The following is a 14503-nucleotide window of genomic DNA, read 5'->3' as shown; positions in this document are numbered from 1 at the left end:
AAGACAGAAACACCAGTCTTACTTGCACAAAAACCAGGTAGCAGCAGCAATAAGGTGAAAATTAATATCACACTACAGTTGAATACCATGGAACTTTTGAGCAACTTTTTGAATGGAAAGACCAAAATGTCAATCAGGCCATCGTTTTTGCTGCCCACTAAGCCTTTTGAATCACCTCCAAACAAAAACTTGATATATAATAGACCAAAGCCAGTAAGAGCCCTTTTATTTATCCTCAATTCAGACCAAAAATTCAATTCAGACATGTGATTTTCCACTACAAACAAGGAACTTTTAGATGAACAGAGTTTTGATTTATGGCTAGTGAGGAAAACAATCAGTTAGATAACCAGTGAGGTGTATGACATCAATATATTTAGGGAAAGCAGTATAATATCTTCATTCTTAAAGCAGATGCAACAGGACTGGGATGAAAAAAATAACAGCTCACACTGAATGTAAAAGAAAAAGTAAAGAAAGAGACTATGTTTGAGCAGATTATTTTCCACATGTAACGAGAGATCAGTTTTCTAATTTCACTTAAAATAGTATAGAAAAAGGACTATTTAAAAATACTTAATCTCTCATTATATCTTGAATTCTCCTTGTTCCCCACAATACCTGGTATTCCTCCCACCTTTGACTGACATTTTCTGCTTAGAATAAAAAGACTTTTGGTTCCAAGCTGAATACAGACCTTTATATTCAGTGAATTTTTTTCTCCTTCATGAAAAAAGCAGATTTAGACTGTAGATTTCTGAAGTCTTCAAAGAAATAAAAAGTTTTTGTTCATAAATTGCTATCATTATTATAAAATACTTTTCCTTATGTTTTCCTTGCAAAGAATAAAATATTATATTACACATGCATGCTCAACAGGCATCTAGCACATATTCCATCAGCTCTCACACAAACAGTCATCTGTTAAGGTAAAGTTTTCTGAATAATGCTATAAACAGAATTTCAAATCTGATTTGGATGTAACTGCTTCAATTGAGTGATGATTTATTGTTAGACACGTAGCAGATCTAAAGAATTAAAGGACAAAACAGTCCAAGAGATTTTAATCAATATAATGTTTGTATAGTTGTGAAGAGCTGGCATGGAAAGGACTGCTCAAGAAAATAAGTCTAAGTAGACTATGGAAATTAAAGTTCTTAAAATTTGGGTATGATTTTCTAAGGTATGCAGAGTATAAACATACAAATGGATCAAGGACTGCAAGGCACTACAGTCTCTGAAGAAGGATAGTTGAAATTTAAAAATTAATTTTCCTTTTGCTGCCAATAACTTATTCAAAAGGCACAGGAAATACAAAAGTATTCCAGGATTCCTGTTTGCATTCTCTGTAAGTTCACTCAGCTCCTTACAGCATGGATGCAACAAAATGGGTGCTGGCCACAGAGAAGCCAGCTGCATTTATATTATTTCCCTTCTGAAGTTGTTCTTACTATGTGTCATCACTTGCCATTTCAGACTTTGTTATACAGCAGCACTAGTTCACCATGTTAATTACATTCTTCTTTAAGAGATAAAAATCATCAACTCTCTTATGCATTTTGCTATTGAAAAAACAACACTAACAAAATGTGGAAACCAGGATAGGAACACGATTAACAAAAATTACTGTGCTTTTTGGGCCTGATGTAATGAATGTCAGCCTCAATGATTAGGGTAGTTAATATCTGGCATGTGATTAGCCTGCACAGCTTAATTGCTACAGTTTCAGACTAGGGGTTAGGGAGATAGAGGAGACAGGGGAGAGCCTTGGGACCCAGCAGTTTACATAGGAATTAAGTGCTTTTGTCAAATAACCATCTCATTGGTTTCTAGCCTTTTAAAAGTAGCAAATAGATGGATATTACAATTAGAATAGAATTGTTATGGTGTATAAAAGGACAGCTTAAATGACACAGGCATTTAAAATACATTTTGCAGTGACTAAATAAACTAAATAATCTCATTCGCACTGGCACCCAATTACAGCACTCTAAGTAGTGTGCCTTATTACCTCCTTACCTATCCAGTTATCTTTGCAGCAGCTCTTTTCCACCAGCAAAATGTAAGTTATTTGTAAAATATATTAATGAATTTTAATAAAAATCTGACAGGATTTACCAGTTAAGAATCTGTGGTGACTTTAAATCATTCTTTTGATGAATAATTTAAATCATTTCACAGCAGACATGAAATTATTGATCAATAAACAAAACAGTACAAGTATCGGGAATCTGTGGATCTATTATGACCTTTTGTGGTTTAATGAGATAATTCATTGAAATGTCTTACAATGCTGGGACATCTGAAATCAATTACTACAACATGAGTGACAGCTGTCGCTATTTTCCCAGTAATTCCATCTCAAAAAGATGCCTAACAGATATATTCATCCCAATATTAAAACACACTTGAGTGTGCACAGTCCTTCAGAGAAACACGGACAAAGCAATCAGAACTATCTGCGAAGTTAACACTCCTTATTGATGGCAAATATGTCACTAATGGAGTAAATTCTGTACAAATGTGTTTATTCCACAGGAAAGTGCAGAAAATGGTTTATGCAAATATTTCCCTCTATGGTTGTTCAACAGCTTTTGCTGAGCACAGCATTAAGCATTTATGATTAGTGACTTGAGCCCCTGATTGATACTGTTAATACCATCAAGATTATGGTATGCAAAAAGTTGCTAGCATTGAATATTCATTAATTGCTTCAAGTTCACTATTTTGCTGAACATTCCTAAACAGTAGATTTATCTGTTAAAAATTCACAGCACATGAGCACAACTATTCTGTAAGCAAAGTAAACACCAACTGGTTTGCAAACAAATATTGAGGAATGAAAAAAGAAATATCCAATCGCACTGAAAGGAAGGTCTGGCTTAATGAACAAAGACTACTTTATTCTACAAAAACCTACTCTACCTGCTTCATCAGTAATAACTCTGAAAATCAGACCTCACTTCACATTGTCTTATTCTTAAGCAGTAATATTGCAATGATTTAATCAACAATAATAGCTCTGAAATCTCATGGAATAGCTTTAAACAAAATGGACGAAAGTATAAGAAAGACGCAGGCTCACCTGTAACAACTGAGGTGTTATAGGTAAATTTGGTCTTCTGAAGGATTAATAAACAGAATCTCTGAGACAACTCAAGTCATTGCAAAACTATGACAAAGTTGCTTTTCTCTCAGGAAAATGTATTCCATGTAGGTTTTCTATTGGAGAGACTGAAAAGGTAGAGCTTGAATGTCTCCCTATGCCCTGTGCCCACGCTGAGCCTTTCTTTGAATGTCTCCAGCCTTGGCAACAAATGCCTTTTCCCCTAAAAGTATCCAGAAGCTGACTTTTTGATTATTGCACCATAAGGACAGCCATTAGTGTGTTTTTGGTTTTCTGGGTTTGTATACTATTTGCTCTTCCAAAAAAGGCTAAAAAAATTTAAAAGGCTAGTACAATGTCTTAAAAGAGGTGTATCTACATATCAAATGGCATCTGTGCAGAGTAATCTCATTACAGCAAATTCTGCAATTTGTATCAGCACTCTGGAAGGTGCATATGAAATGACATTTAAAAATAGGTCCAGAAATAATACAGTGAGCTTATAAATATATTCAAGCATAAAAATGAAGAGGAAGACAAATTATTTAAGTGAAAGGATACCACCTGTACAAGGTTAAATGATAGATAATGGGCATGATCAATTGTAAGCCTATGAAGCCTATGGTTTGACGCACCAGAAGGCTGTGCTGACACACCAGAAGGCTGTGCTGCCATTCAGAGAGACTTAGATAGGTTGGAGAGTTTGGGCGGGGAGAAACATGATGAAATTCAACAAGGGGAAGTGCAGACTTTTACATTTGGGGAAGAACAACACCATGTCCCAGTACAGGTTGGGGGCTGAACTGCTGGAGAGCAGTGTAGGTGAAAGAGACCTGGGGGTCCTGGTAGACAGGAGGATGACCATGAGCCAGCAATGTGCCCTTGTGGCCAAGAAGGCCAATGGCATCCTGGGGTGCATTAGAAAGGGTGTGGTTAGTAGGTCAAGAGAGGTTCTCCTCCCCCTCTATTCTGCCTTGGTGAGGCCGCATCTGGAGTATTGTGTCCAGTTCTGGGCCCCTCAGTTCAAGAAGGACAGGGAACTGCTTGAAAGAGTCCAGTGCAGAGCTACGAAGATGATTAAGGGAGTGGAACATCTCCCTTATGAGGAAAGGCTGAGGGAGCTGGGTCTCTTTAGCTTGGAGAAAAGGAGACTGAGGGGTGACCTCATCAATGTTTACAAATATGTAAGGGGTGAGTGTCAGGGGGACGGAGTTAGGCTTTTCTCAGTGATGACCAGTGATAGGACAAGGGGTAATGGGTGTAAATTGGAGCATAGGAAGTTCAAGGTGAATATCCGAAAGAATTTTTTTACTGTGAGAGTGACAGAGCACTGGAACAGACTGCCCAGGGAGGTTGTGGAGTCTCCCTCACTGGAGACATTCAAAACCCACCTGGATGAGTTCCTGTGTGATGTACTCTAGGTGACCCTGCTCTGGCAGGGGGGTTGGACTAGATGATCTCTCGAGGTCCCTTCCAGCCCCTAAGATTCTATGATTCTATGAAGGGAGCTTAGTACTGGATGGTCTTCTAAATGGGTTATCCATTAACAAACCTGAGCTGGGAAGGTACAGTTTAAGACTATGCTTGGAGTCTCTGGGGTTTAATTTGCTGATATTTGAAGAGAAGGTTCAAACACGACTTGATTTTGTTTGTTGCACGTTCGTCTTTGCTTCTTCCCTCCTCCGCACCCCCCGCTCCCATGTCCTGTCACAGCTAAGAGGACCTTCCCTGCTCAGAGCAGAAGCTGGTCTCTGCAGGATGAGGAGGAAGATGGGATTCACTTCAGGCAGAAGCATTACAGATTGACACAGCTATCACAGTATGTCAAGCAGAATGTGACATTTCTCCTCATAATGACAGCCAAGGGGTCCAGCCAGGCCATGAGCTCACCCAATAGCCAGATCTGGAGCTAGGAAAAACTTTTTTCCAGATGACTGGGAAATGACTGAAGAGTGAGGCATTGTCCCCTTCCCAGAGCTGCCTTGGAATTCCTTGGACCAAATTCTTTGGCCTTTGGGACACGTCAAGAAACACAGGGCACCAGCGACCTTTCTCGCCTTTGTCCTGTGACAGGCCGAGGTCGCTGCCTTTGTTCTTTTGTGAGAGACCTCTGGTACAGCCAAACTCCTAGTGGCGTCCGGAATTCACAGAATACAATTTTGACAGACTTCTGACTGAAAGACACTTGCCTGCAATTACAAGGAATTAATTCCATGGGCCAGGAGATCCTCTCAGCTCAGGCGCTGGCGGCGAGGCTGCCGGGGATCTGTGAGGAGAGGCACGAGCTGCCCCTCGCGCCACCGCCGGCTCCAGCTGCTTCCCGCCCATTCCTGCGGCTCCACAGCCACAGAGGCCAGTGCTGCCTCTGTGAAAATGTCTTTGAGGAAGGGCAAAATGGTGCCAGGCAGTAAGGAGTGAGGAAATAAGTGTGCGAAACAGCCTGTGAGCAGCAAAGGCAGAGGGTAAGGAGGGGGTGGAAGTGCTGGAGCAGACCTTGTGTTCTCCCCGCGCTGCTGAGGAGGGGGAGTGAGAGCAGCTGGGTGGGCAGCTGGCCACGGTCCACCCACCACAGTTTTACTGCAACTATATAACATCAGTAAACTTAATTGTCAATAAAACAGAAATTCACTTGAACCTGGCAGTGAATATATGCAAGTTTGTCCTTGCCACCCATTCATTTGTGGAATTCTGCAGTCATTTTATAAGCAGCTGTATGTTTTGTTTAATTACTCCTCTTAACTGAGTATCCATAAATGTGTTGCCAATCACACACATGTATTGAACCGGAAAAGTCTACAGATTTCATAAAAAAGGCTTGGTCACATTCTCAAAGTCAACCCTGTTCCTTTGTATTTAACACCACTGCTCTCCTGTGACCATTAAAACTAGTGGCGATTTGCAGCACTTCTCTGTATGGGATGGACTGCATGGAGGGAAACCACTCTGCTCCCTCAGGAGCAATTGCTGCTGCCCAGAAATAGCAAAGTCTACATCATTAGCAAATAGTCCTCCCTCCTCTTTGGTTTCCAGGGAGCACCAATCTTCCCTGCAGGCAGTACCCCCACATCCCATGTTGAAAGCAGCAGACCTGCTGCAGATACACTACTGCACAGTCTTTTAAATAAGAGCAGATGGGGAAACTCCTCTCACCACACACTTTTCCTTTGGCATCTTCTGAATGTTCTCATTAAGATACTAAGCTTGAGGAGTGCTATTTTATTAGTTACTCATTGTTAGTTTTCTCCTCAACAATATACTATGAAATTCCTAGGAGAAAAATGGAGCAAGACAATCTACTGATTTTCGTGGTCTGGGCCACAGAGTAACAGTTATGTTTTAAGACTGTTTGACCTCACTTCAACAAATAAATCTGCTTCCTCATTAGGGCTTCCAGTCTGCATTAAGCAGCAGGAAGCTAACACACTTTCCTCTTTATTATACCTCAGCTGCAGTCGCACCATATGAATCAGAAACTCTAGCTCTCTGGTCTATTCTAAGAAATCTCATCCAAACTTCATACTCCTTTGTAAACACAGTCCACTGTAAAATACCTAAAACTACTGGCTGAAACTATAACAAATCTGTATCAACCTGCACCTTCAGGGTCAACACCACCTCAGAATCAGCAGCAACAGTAGAGAAAAAACAATTGCCTCCCACCACACTCTGCCTGCTTACCTACCAGATAGTCTTCTCTGCAAGGCACCAGTTGAGAACTGATGACACTGGAACTGTTTTGACAGCAGTTGCTGAGGGGAGGGCTGGCTGAAGTATGCTACACATCACAGTATGGAGTACAGTGCTCCCAAATGTATCTGATTTATTCACAGATACACAGGTAAGATGCATATTTATTTTATCGTGTGTATACTTTGTAAAAGAGTGTGAAAAAATGGGGTCACTCAGTGGGTCCTGCACAGAGCACCGAAGAGACCGAGGTGCTGCTGGTGGTGTAACTTCATGAACTCAACTGTTTCAGTTTGCAAAGCTACACAGGTGCAGTAATGCAAGTGAGAAAACACATTATGACTTGACATAACTGATCAATATGTAGATTAATTTCAACTTCTGTAAGTAAAAAGCAGGTAGAACTAAAATCCAAGTGTCATAATTAAACTTATATGAGAGGAAAATGAAATAAAGTTCTCTTAAAGAGGTCAGAGGAGGACAAGAGACAGACAAGCAGAGGGAGTGTGTGTGTTTGAGAAACAGAACTGGAGAAAGAGAAGCTGGTTCAACAGTGAACCATCTGAACATGGGCAAGAAGCTGGTTTTAATGCAAGCAAAGGCTGAAAGGCTCTAAGAAGTAAGGAGCATAAACCAGCAGCCCCAGATTCTAGCTAAGGGAATACAAAAATAAACAGTTCCCAAGGGTCAGAATGCAGGTAGCATTTCAAGTGATACTAAGTGTTTGCTTTAGTGTACCATTCCTTCCATCACAGCAGCAGAGCAGTGAATTGCAAGGGGGAGAGAGGAGAAGCACCTCATGCTAGGACTGGGAGGCAAACAGGAGCACTCTGGTGCCACACAGTTTCTCCTTCTACGACTGTCTCAGCAGGCGCATCGGTCAGTATGCAACTGTGCAGGAGGAAGTCTGCTTGGAGAATTTTTTGGGAACAGATGGCTTCAAGGCAAAGGCCTAGGCAGGCTGCTCTGTCAGGGGTGGCTCTGAGGGACAGACTCTCCTACAAGGAGGGGACAGCTTGCTGGAGAAGCCAGCTAGAAGGCTCTGGTGTCAGTTGGCTGGTGACAGGACTGCCAGCAGTACTGAGTGCGCTGCCCTGATGGTAAGAGGCCATCTAGTCACTTCTGTTAATGACCTTCTCCCTGCCTCCTCAGTAACACAAATCCAATTAGGCATATTTGCAAACCTTTCTCCAGACAACTGCTCACTATTTAATCCTACACATTTACCTGCAGTTCTGAGCCAAATGCTCATGGGCACAAACAAGTGAAACCTGGAATGTCTTTTCCACTGTTCACAATTTGCCTACAAGTGCTGATTGAATTACCATTTTTATAATTCATGTGTACAACGTGAACAATATTTTTTAAAGACTGACCCTCAGTTGACACAGATATGTTAGCACATAACTCTGGCTTCCTCAAGATTATCTTGAGATACTTTGCACATAATGCATATAAATATCACTGTACAGGACTGGCAGCATAGTTTCCAGAAGGAATAAAGCAATTTGGGTTCTAATTATGGCACTTTTGTATCCATGTTTCACTTCTTGTTTTCCAACTTATGCTAGTCCTCGCTATGTAGGATACAAATTTTTTTTCTAAAGGAACATTTGTAATAAAATTATTAAAACCCCCTACTTGTGTGTAAGGTTCAGAGAATAACCAGAAGTCAGTCTTTCAAGGATGCACTTTCCTCAAATTATTTGATTCTCCTCCTTCTGCTTTGAAGCATGCAACAATGCAAGTTTTGAACTGGAATGCTCTGATTAGTCCAATTTTACAGTAGAGGAAAAGCTGCATTTTCTCTCACTGAGATGATAATCCTGCTGCCATAACATGAGTCTTTGGAATGCTCAGCCTAGACTTAGAGCAGTTCCCTCAACTGTATTTCAGCTCTTCATAATGATGATGCAAAGGCTGCTTCACTGCCAGCTTGAGGCTAGTTACAGTGATTCATATAAGCCTAAATTGTATAAAATTCCTCTGCAGAGGGACAAGTTCAGTTCAATATTCACCTCCTGTCCTAGTTTGATTTCATAATCAAACATGAACAAATTACGCTGTAAAATCAGGAATAAGAACTGTAATAAGGAGCAGGGAAGATTTATACCCTCTTTAAACTAGCTGTCCATGTGGGTTTTTGTCGAACTAGCACATACTAAGCTGAGTTCTCTGCTAAATCCTCCACTAAAATGAGCTCTTTAAATGCATTTCTTTTCCAGTATATTTAATTTCCTAAAAAGGGTTAGGGAATACAGTTGATGGACTGTCTCATTGGAATATTTTTTCCTTTAATTTGTATTAATTTCTGCTTTAAAAAAAGCAGGCCAATCTTGAGAGTTCTCTTATATGTTCTTCTTCCAACAGGCAACAGTTAAAAATCTTTTCTCTTTTGGAAGTCATAGTCTGCACAGAAAACTCCATTTAGATGAGTCTGTCCATGTTCTATTTCTCATTCAGCAATTATTGTCTCTTCTCAGATTTAAAAAACTCTTTTCCATTGACTTCACTATATCATAAATCCAAATGGCTGAACTCATGACCCATCTGAAACTTCATTTCATAAGAAGAAGATGTGGTGCTTAGCTCTTTGGTAAAAATATATTTGCCAATAGCTTAATTAATTTGTCTGTTTCTTTTATCTTGCCTCTCCTAGGACTGTTAGATTTCTAAACTTTTCTGTTGTCTAAACTTTTGATTAAATGTATCAGATATTCTGGCCATTCTCCCATCACAACTGTGTAGAAGCTGCACAACACTCCTGATAGTCATGTCACAAAAATCAATGGTTCACAACTTAATTTTCCATGTGCCCATAACACTTCCTGCACACCTTCAGGCCTGGGCATTAATTTACCATCCACGATATAGTTAAGGAGATCAAACCTTCTTTTCCAAGTAGGACTGTTTCTCCCCTGCTTTGTCACATGTAGATAAAAATACAGAAAAAAAAGATTCCTAAAAACATTTCTAGCATGAGTATTTGTACTGTATTTCCATAAGTCAACCCATGTACCAAAAGGATAAAGCTTTATGGCACAGGCTGTGAGAGATAAAGAACATAATACCACAAGACTCAAAGTCTCTCAAGATGAGGACTCACACTTCATAACAAGCTCCCTGTGTTACTTATCCTTTGGCCTGCAAAACTATCTCCATACTTGTGTCTGGCATCTTCCTTTTTTTTTTTGTTTCCAGCATACACACTGCCATGCCTCCTCTCTGACAGATCTCTTCCTTTCAGCCAAATTCAGAGATCTCTTTCAATTTATTTTTTTTTCTCTCTCTCTTTTTTTCTTTCTTTCTTTTTTCTTCAATTAAGAAAATGCATTTCTGTCACAAGGGAGCCAAGTGCTGTTCCAGGACTTGAGGAGTAGGCCCAACACACAGGCACACGGTTGTGAGTTGGCTGTGTATTATCAGCCTCATTTGTCAGTGTGGAAACTTGTAGAACAGTCCACTGGCTCCTTAAGAACCCTGTTTCAGTCCCTGGGATAAAATCTGCTTCTCCTGTTCTATTGTCCAATCATTTACCAACAGACTCAGATTAGCATCTTCTATTTCCTTTCTTTCATATTCCAGTCAGCTCTAGAGCCCTTCCCTTGAGAAACAGCAAATTATCCACACTTAATTGATTTCTAATGTTGATATCATTGGCAATGCTAAAGTAGAAAAAATTATTTGAGAACTGGAATGTTAATTGGAACCCAGTCATTCTTAGAAAATATTAACAATTTGATCTACTTCCATAATGGTCAGCAATACTAAAATCAAACAGGACTGCCACAGAATGACAGTCAGACACAATGTAATAGCTTTCCATTCACTGTTTTTATGTGACTCACAAAAGCCATCAGCTGATAGAGAAACGAACAATTGACATCATTACCAGAGCAGACAAAGTCCTTCTTCTGAACCTCTGCCACAAGGAAGCCCCTCAGGCTCACGGGTGCCAAGCAGAAGGTGAACTGCCCGATGGTGCGTCTCTGCCGCAGCCAGTCGGACAGCCAGGCCAGGTGGCAGTCGCAGTGCAGGAAGTTGGAGTGAAGCCGCCTACAGAAGACAGAACCAGCCCAAAGTTAGCATCAGTTTTTGAAGCAGAAGACACAAAAGACACTACAGTTTAAGAAGTGTCACTGCAGATTATTGGTTACACCTGAGTCAGGCCTTGACTGTCCATGTTGCCATATAATATACAAATGCCCACATATAAATTAGTGCTACTATTTATAATGCCTTGGAAGAATGAAGTGAAGTCCTGCCATCATGAGCTGACCATTCTAGAGAAAAGAACATGCAGAATTTAAGAGTACTCCAAATGATCACTTTGCCTGTGATTTCGTATCTGAATGAAGGTGATATCTTTGAGTGAATTCAAAGAATGAGTTGTATAAACACAAGGACCAGGCTGGAAAACAGGATGTTAGGTGATTCTTCCCTCTTCTCTCTTCTTTGGGGGTGCAGAGAGAGAGAGAGCCCACACACCAGAGGCTGTTGATACCTTGTATGTTCCTGAGTTGCCTGTACAATGTCATAAATGCTCTTTTTACTGTGCTAATTTAATGCAAGTTTTTAACTTTCAGACAGAATTTTTCAACTCATTATGAAGAAGGGGACCACAACAAGGTCAGGTCACACAGTAATGCTGAGGCTATTCCTTGTAGTGAAAGCTCTAGCCCCACAGCTCCCTTCCCAGCCCCCTTGATGCCTGGGACTAGAGATTTGCTTGATTTCCCTCACATTGTGGGAAGAAGTCTACAAAGTGCAGATGTGTTCAGGGAGCAAGCCTGGTAATTTTAATAGCTACCAAACTTTAGGTCAAAACAAAAGCCCAGGACATGAATTATTTCATTTGTTGTAATGAGTCATACATTTGCAGTGCTATACCAAAGCTGAAATGATAAACCAGACTGAAAATGCTGTCAGAAATGGTTAGACAAAGCATTATTCACTAAAATTACAGGCATTGCATCTTTTTTTTTTTTTAAAAAAAGGCTCAGAATTGGTGTGCACAGGACTTAGCCTTGTCCATCCACCAAAGAAATTAACTCTCTATCTGTGAGATCTTCATCCTGCAAGAGCAGCAGTGCAGGTCAGCAGTGGCACCCAGGCTGACAGTCCCCAGATTGGTGTGTCTGGGGTGGGTAGTCACAGTCAAAGAGTGGAAATCTGGAACTGAGAGCTTATCCTGTAGAGATGGAAGATGCTGGTCTCCTGGGAGCACTGCAAAATGTAATTGTTTTAGAAGGATGGCCAAGAGACCTAATTTTTAGGGATTATGAAGATATTTAATTGACACTGCAGTTAGATTTCTAGTAACATTTTTTGTTATTATGAATCATTTATCTCTTGATTGAAAGAACAAACACAATTATGAAGCAAAGACAAAAAAATCATCTAGACATGCCACAGTAAGGCTTTGTTCTAAATTAGAGAGTTAGCATTTCATTTAAATCCTCAAAATATTATCCCTCCCCATTACAGCAGTCACCAACAATGTTCAGAATCATCTTCCTTCAGGAACTGAAGCAGATCTCATCCCGTGCCACTCCCTGCATTGCCCATACAGATACAGACAGGCAGGAGTAATAAAACCAGAATTTAACAGAAAGGGACAGCTTTCCAATTCCGTGACTTAAGGGTTTTTTCCTCTCTAAATTTCTATAGCTGGTTTCTGGGTTTTCCCATTTTAGTAGTGTGAACTGTCCCCTCTTTACCAGCTCACCTGCCTCAGCAGAGCCCTACCTTGTTGTTTATTCAGGTTTTTTTTTTTGCACAGATATTCTAAAGTTTGCTTTCAAGAGAAGACCTCTTAGAGAGCAGATCAAGCTTAACAAAGCAACCTATTACTATATTTTTTTTGCTAATTATACTGATGAATATAGCCAGAAAAAGACTTTTTACAAGTACTTCAAATACATAATGTACCACTTCCCTGTGAACATGAAAAGCACAGAAGTGATTTGGTACATTTTCAGTTTACCCTTAAACAAAAAAAATTACAAGAAATTATGCAATTGCCTATCTCAGCAGTCACTCACACATGCAGAGACAAGACATTTACCATTAGGCAAAAAGCTATGGGGGCCATGCCTTAACATAAATAAAGCTGTTTCAAGCAAAGGAAAGCAGATCAATAAAAACTAATTCCTATCACTTCCAATCAAGGCTAAAAGATCAATGAAACTTAACAACAGAAAAGACAGTTCAGTAAAAAATGTTAGTACAGAGGAGATGATTTTAAAAAAGAATTTCTGAAAGTGTCTCAAATCTTATGAGTACTTCTCTCTTTGTTTGTTTTGTTTGGGGTTTTTTTTCTCCAAGAGGTCACGTTCAAGTTGAATATGCTCTTTAATCTTTCTTTTCTGTTCTTCTTAAATGAGAAGATTGGTTTGAGACCCATGAAGGAAAAGCTATTTATCCTCAGAACTATCACAGCAGATGCAGCTGCAGCACAAACAGTCCCAAATGTCCTGCTAATGGATCTCACTGGTGTGTAAGAGATAGACATAGGGAAAACACTATCCATTCCCCACTGAGCCTCAGCTGGGTGGGAAAAAGGGCTTCTCTCTACTTAAGTGATGGTCAGGCCAGGGATTCCCTACAAGAGCTTCAGAAAAAAGGCATGTTCAAATGTGAAGCTATCTGAGAAGGTGTTCCAACTGAAGATAATTTTTTAGGAAAATGGTAGATTTGCCAAACTGTAATGAACATCATTCATGATCCATTTGAACTAAATTTGCATCAACAACCAAGATATTAAACAGTAGATATTATTCAACCATTACACATTGGGCAGCTTTCTCCTTCCATGCAAATTGTTAGTTGTGGTTGTATAGTCATGCAGGAGAGACTGTTTATCAAGTGAAATAAAGCTCAGGAAACTAGAGAAAGTATAAACATTTCCTCCCAAATAATATATTTATATAAATATTTCACATAGGAGAACAAAAATTGATTAGTTGTACATGTTCTCAGGTGAATGTTGGTTTTTAGGGTACTACTACACATTTACACAAAACTCAGTTAAACCAAAACAGTATTGGCCTAAATTCTGAACAGAAGGAATTAAAAAAAAGAAAGAAAGAAAAAGTAATATATATATACAAACTTCTTTTATTAATAATTATAATCAACAAAGTATTAATTGTGAAAAGTGCTAAGATTACTTGAGAATAGAGGTAGAATCTTTAATAGGAAGGAGCAGCAGAAGAAATGATGAAATGCTATTTCATTGCTGTATTTAACTTATAATTAATTGCTATTTTGATTACTTTTCTTTTGAAACAGGTATAAGGAAATGTAGAAAACGGAACCATTTTACTTTGTTTCGACCCATCTATGTAGGATTTTTCAATCCCTATATTGAGCTGCTGAGAAGGGTACTGTGTGTTATTTGGCAGTCTTTGGAGACTGAAACATGCCACTTGATATTGATGAAACTACCTTTACAGAACATGAGGTGAAATGAATACAAATGCAAGTTTGCAAAGGTGCCCTTTTAGCCATAGACCTGAAATTAAATTTCCAGCAAATCCTTTTAGAGTGGGTCAGCATTCTATAAAAAGTGGCTCTCAGAATTCAATATAAAAGCTTCCCTTTATAAATCCTATTTATGACTTCCTCCCTCCTCCCCCCCCCCCCCCCCCCTTCTTTTTTTTTTTTTTTTTTTTTTTTTTTTTTTTTTTTTTTTTTGTGTAGGTTTGG

General features: G+C 39.6%; 1 protein-coding gene across 1 annotated transcript in view; it reads right to left on the bottom strand.

Moving 5' to 3' along the window:
- Positions 1–14503, bottom strand: part of SLIT3 (slit homolog 3 (Drosophila)) — a 485523-nt gene that overhangs the window by 176114 nt on the left and 294906 nt on the right. The window contains exon 8 of the mRNA XM_010001942.1: positions 10686–10849. Within this exon, the coding sequence (XP_010000244.1) occupies positions 10686–10849 (164 nt within the window). The remainder of the gene's footprint in view (positions 1–10685; positions 10850–14503) is intronic.

Source organism: Chaetura pelagica, unplaced genomic scaffold (genome assembly GCF_000747805.2).
Source record: "Chaetura pelagica isolate M959 unplaced genomic scaffold, ChaPel_1.0 scaffold356, whole genome shotgun sequence".
NCBI lineage: Eukaryota > Metazoa > Chordata > Aves > Apodiformes > Apodidae > Chaetura > Chaetura pelagica.
The sequence above is the reverse complement of the archived record's forward strand: the minus strand, read 5'-3'. Positions and strand labels throughout refer to the sequence as shown.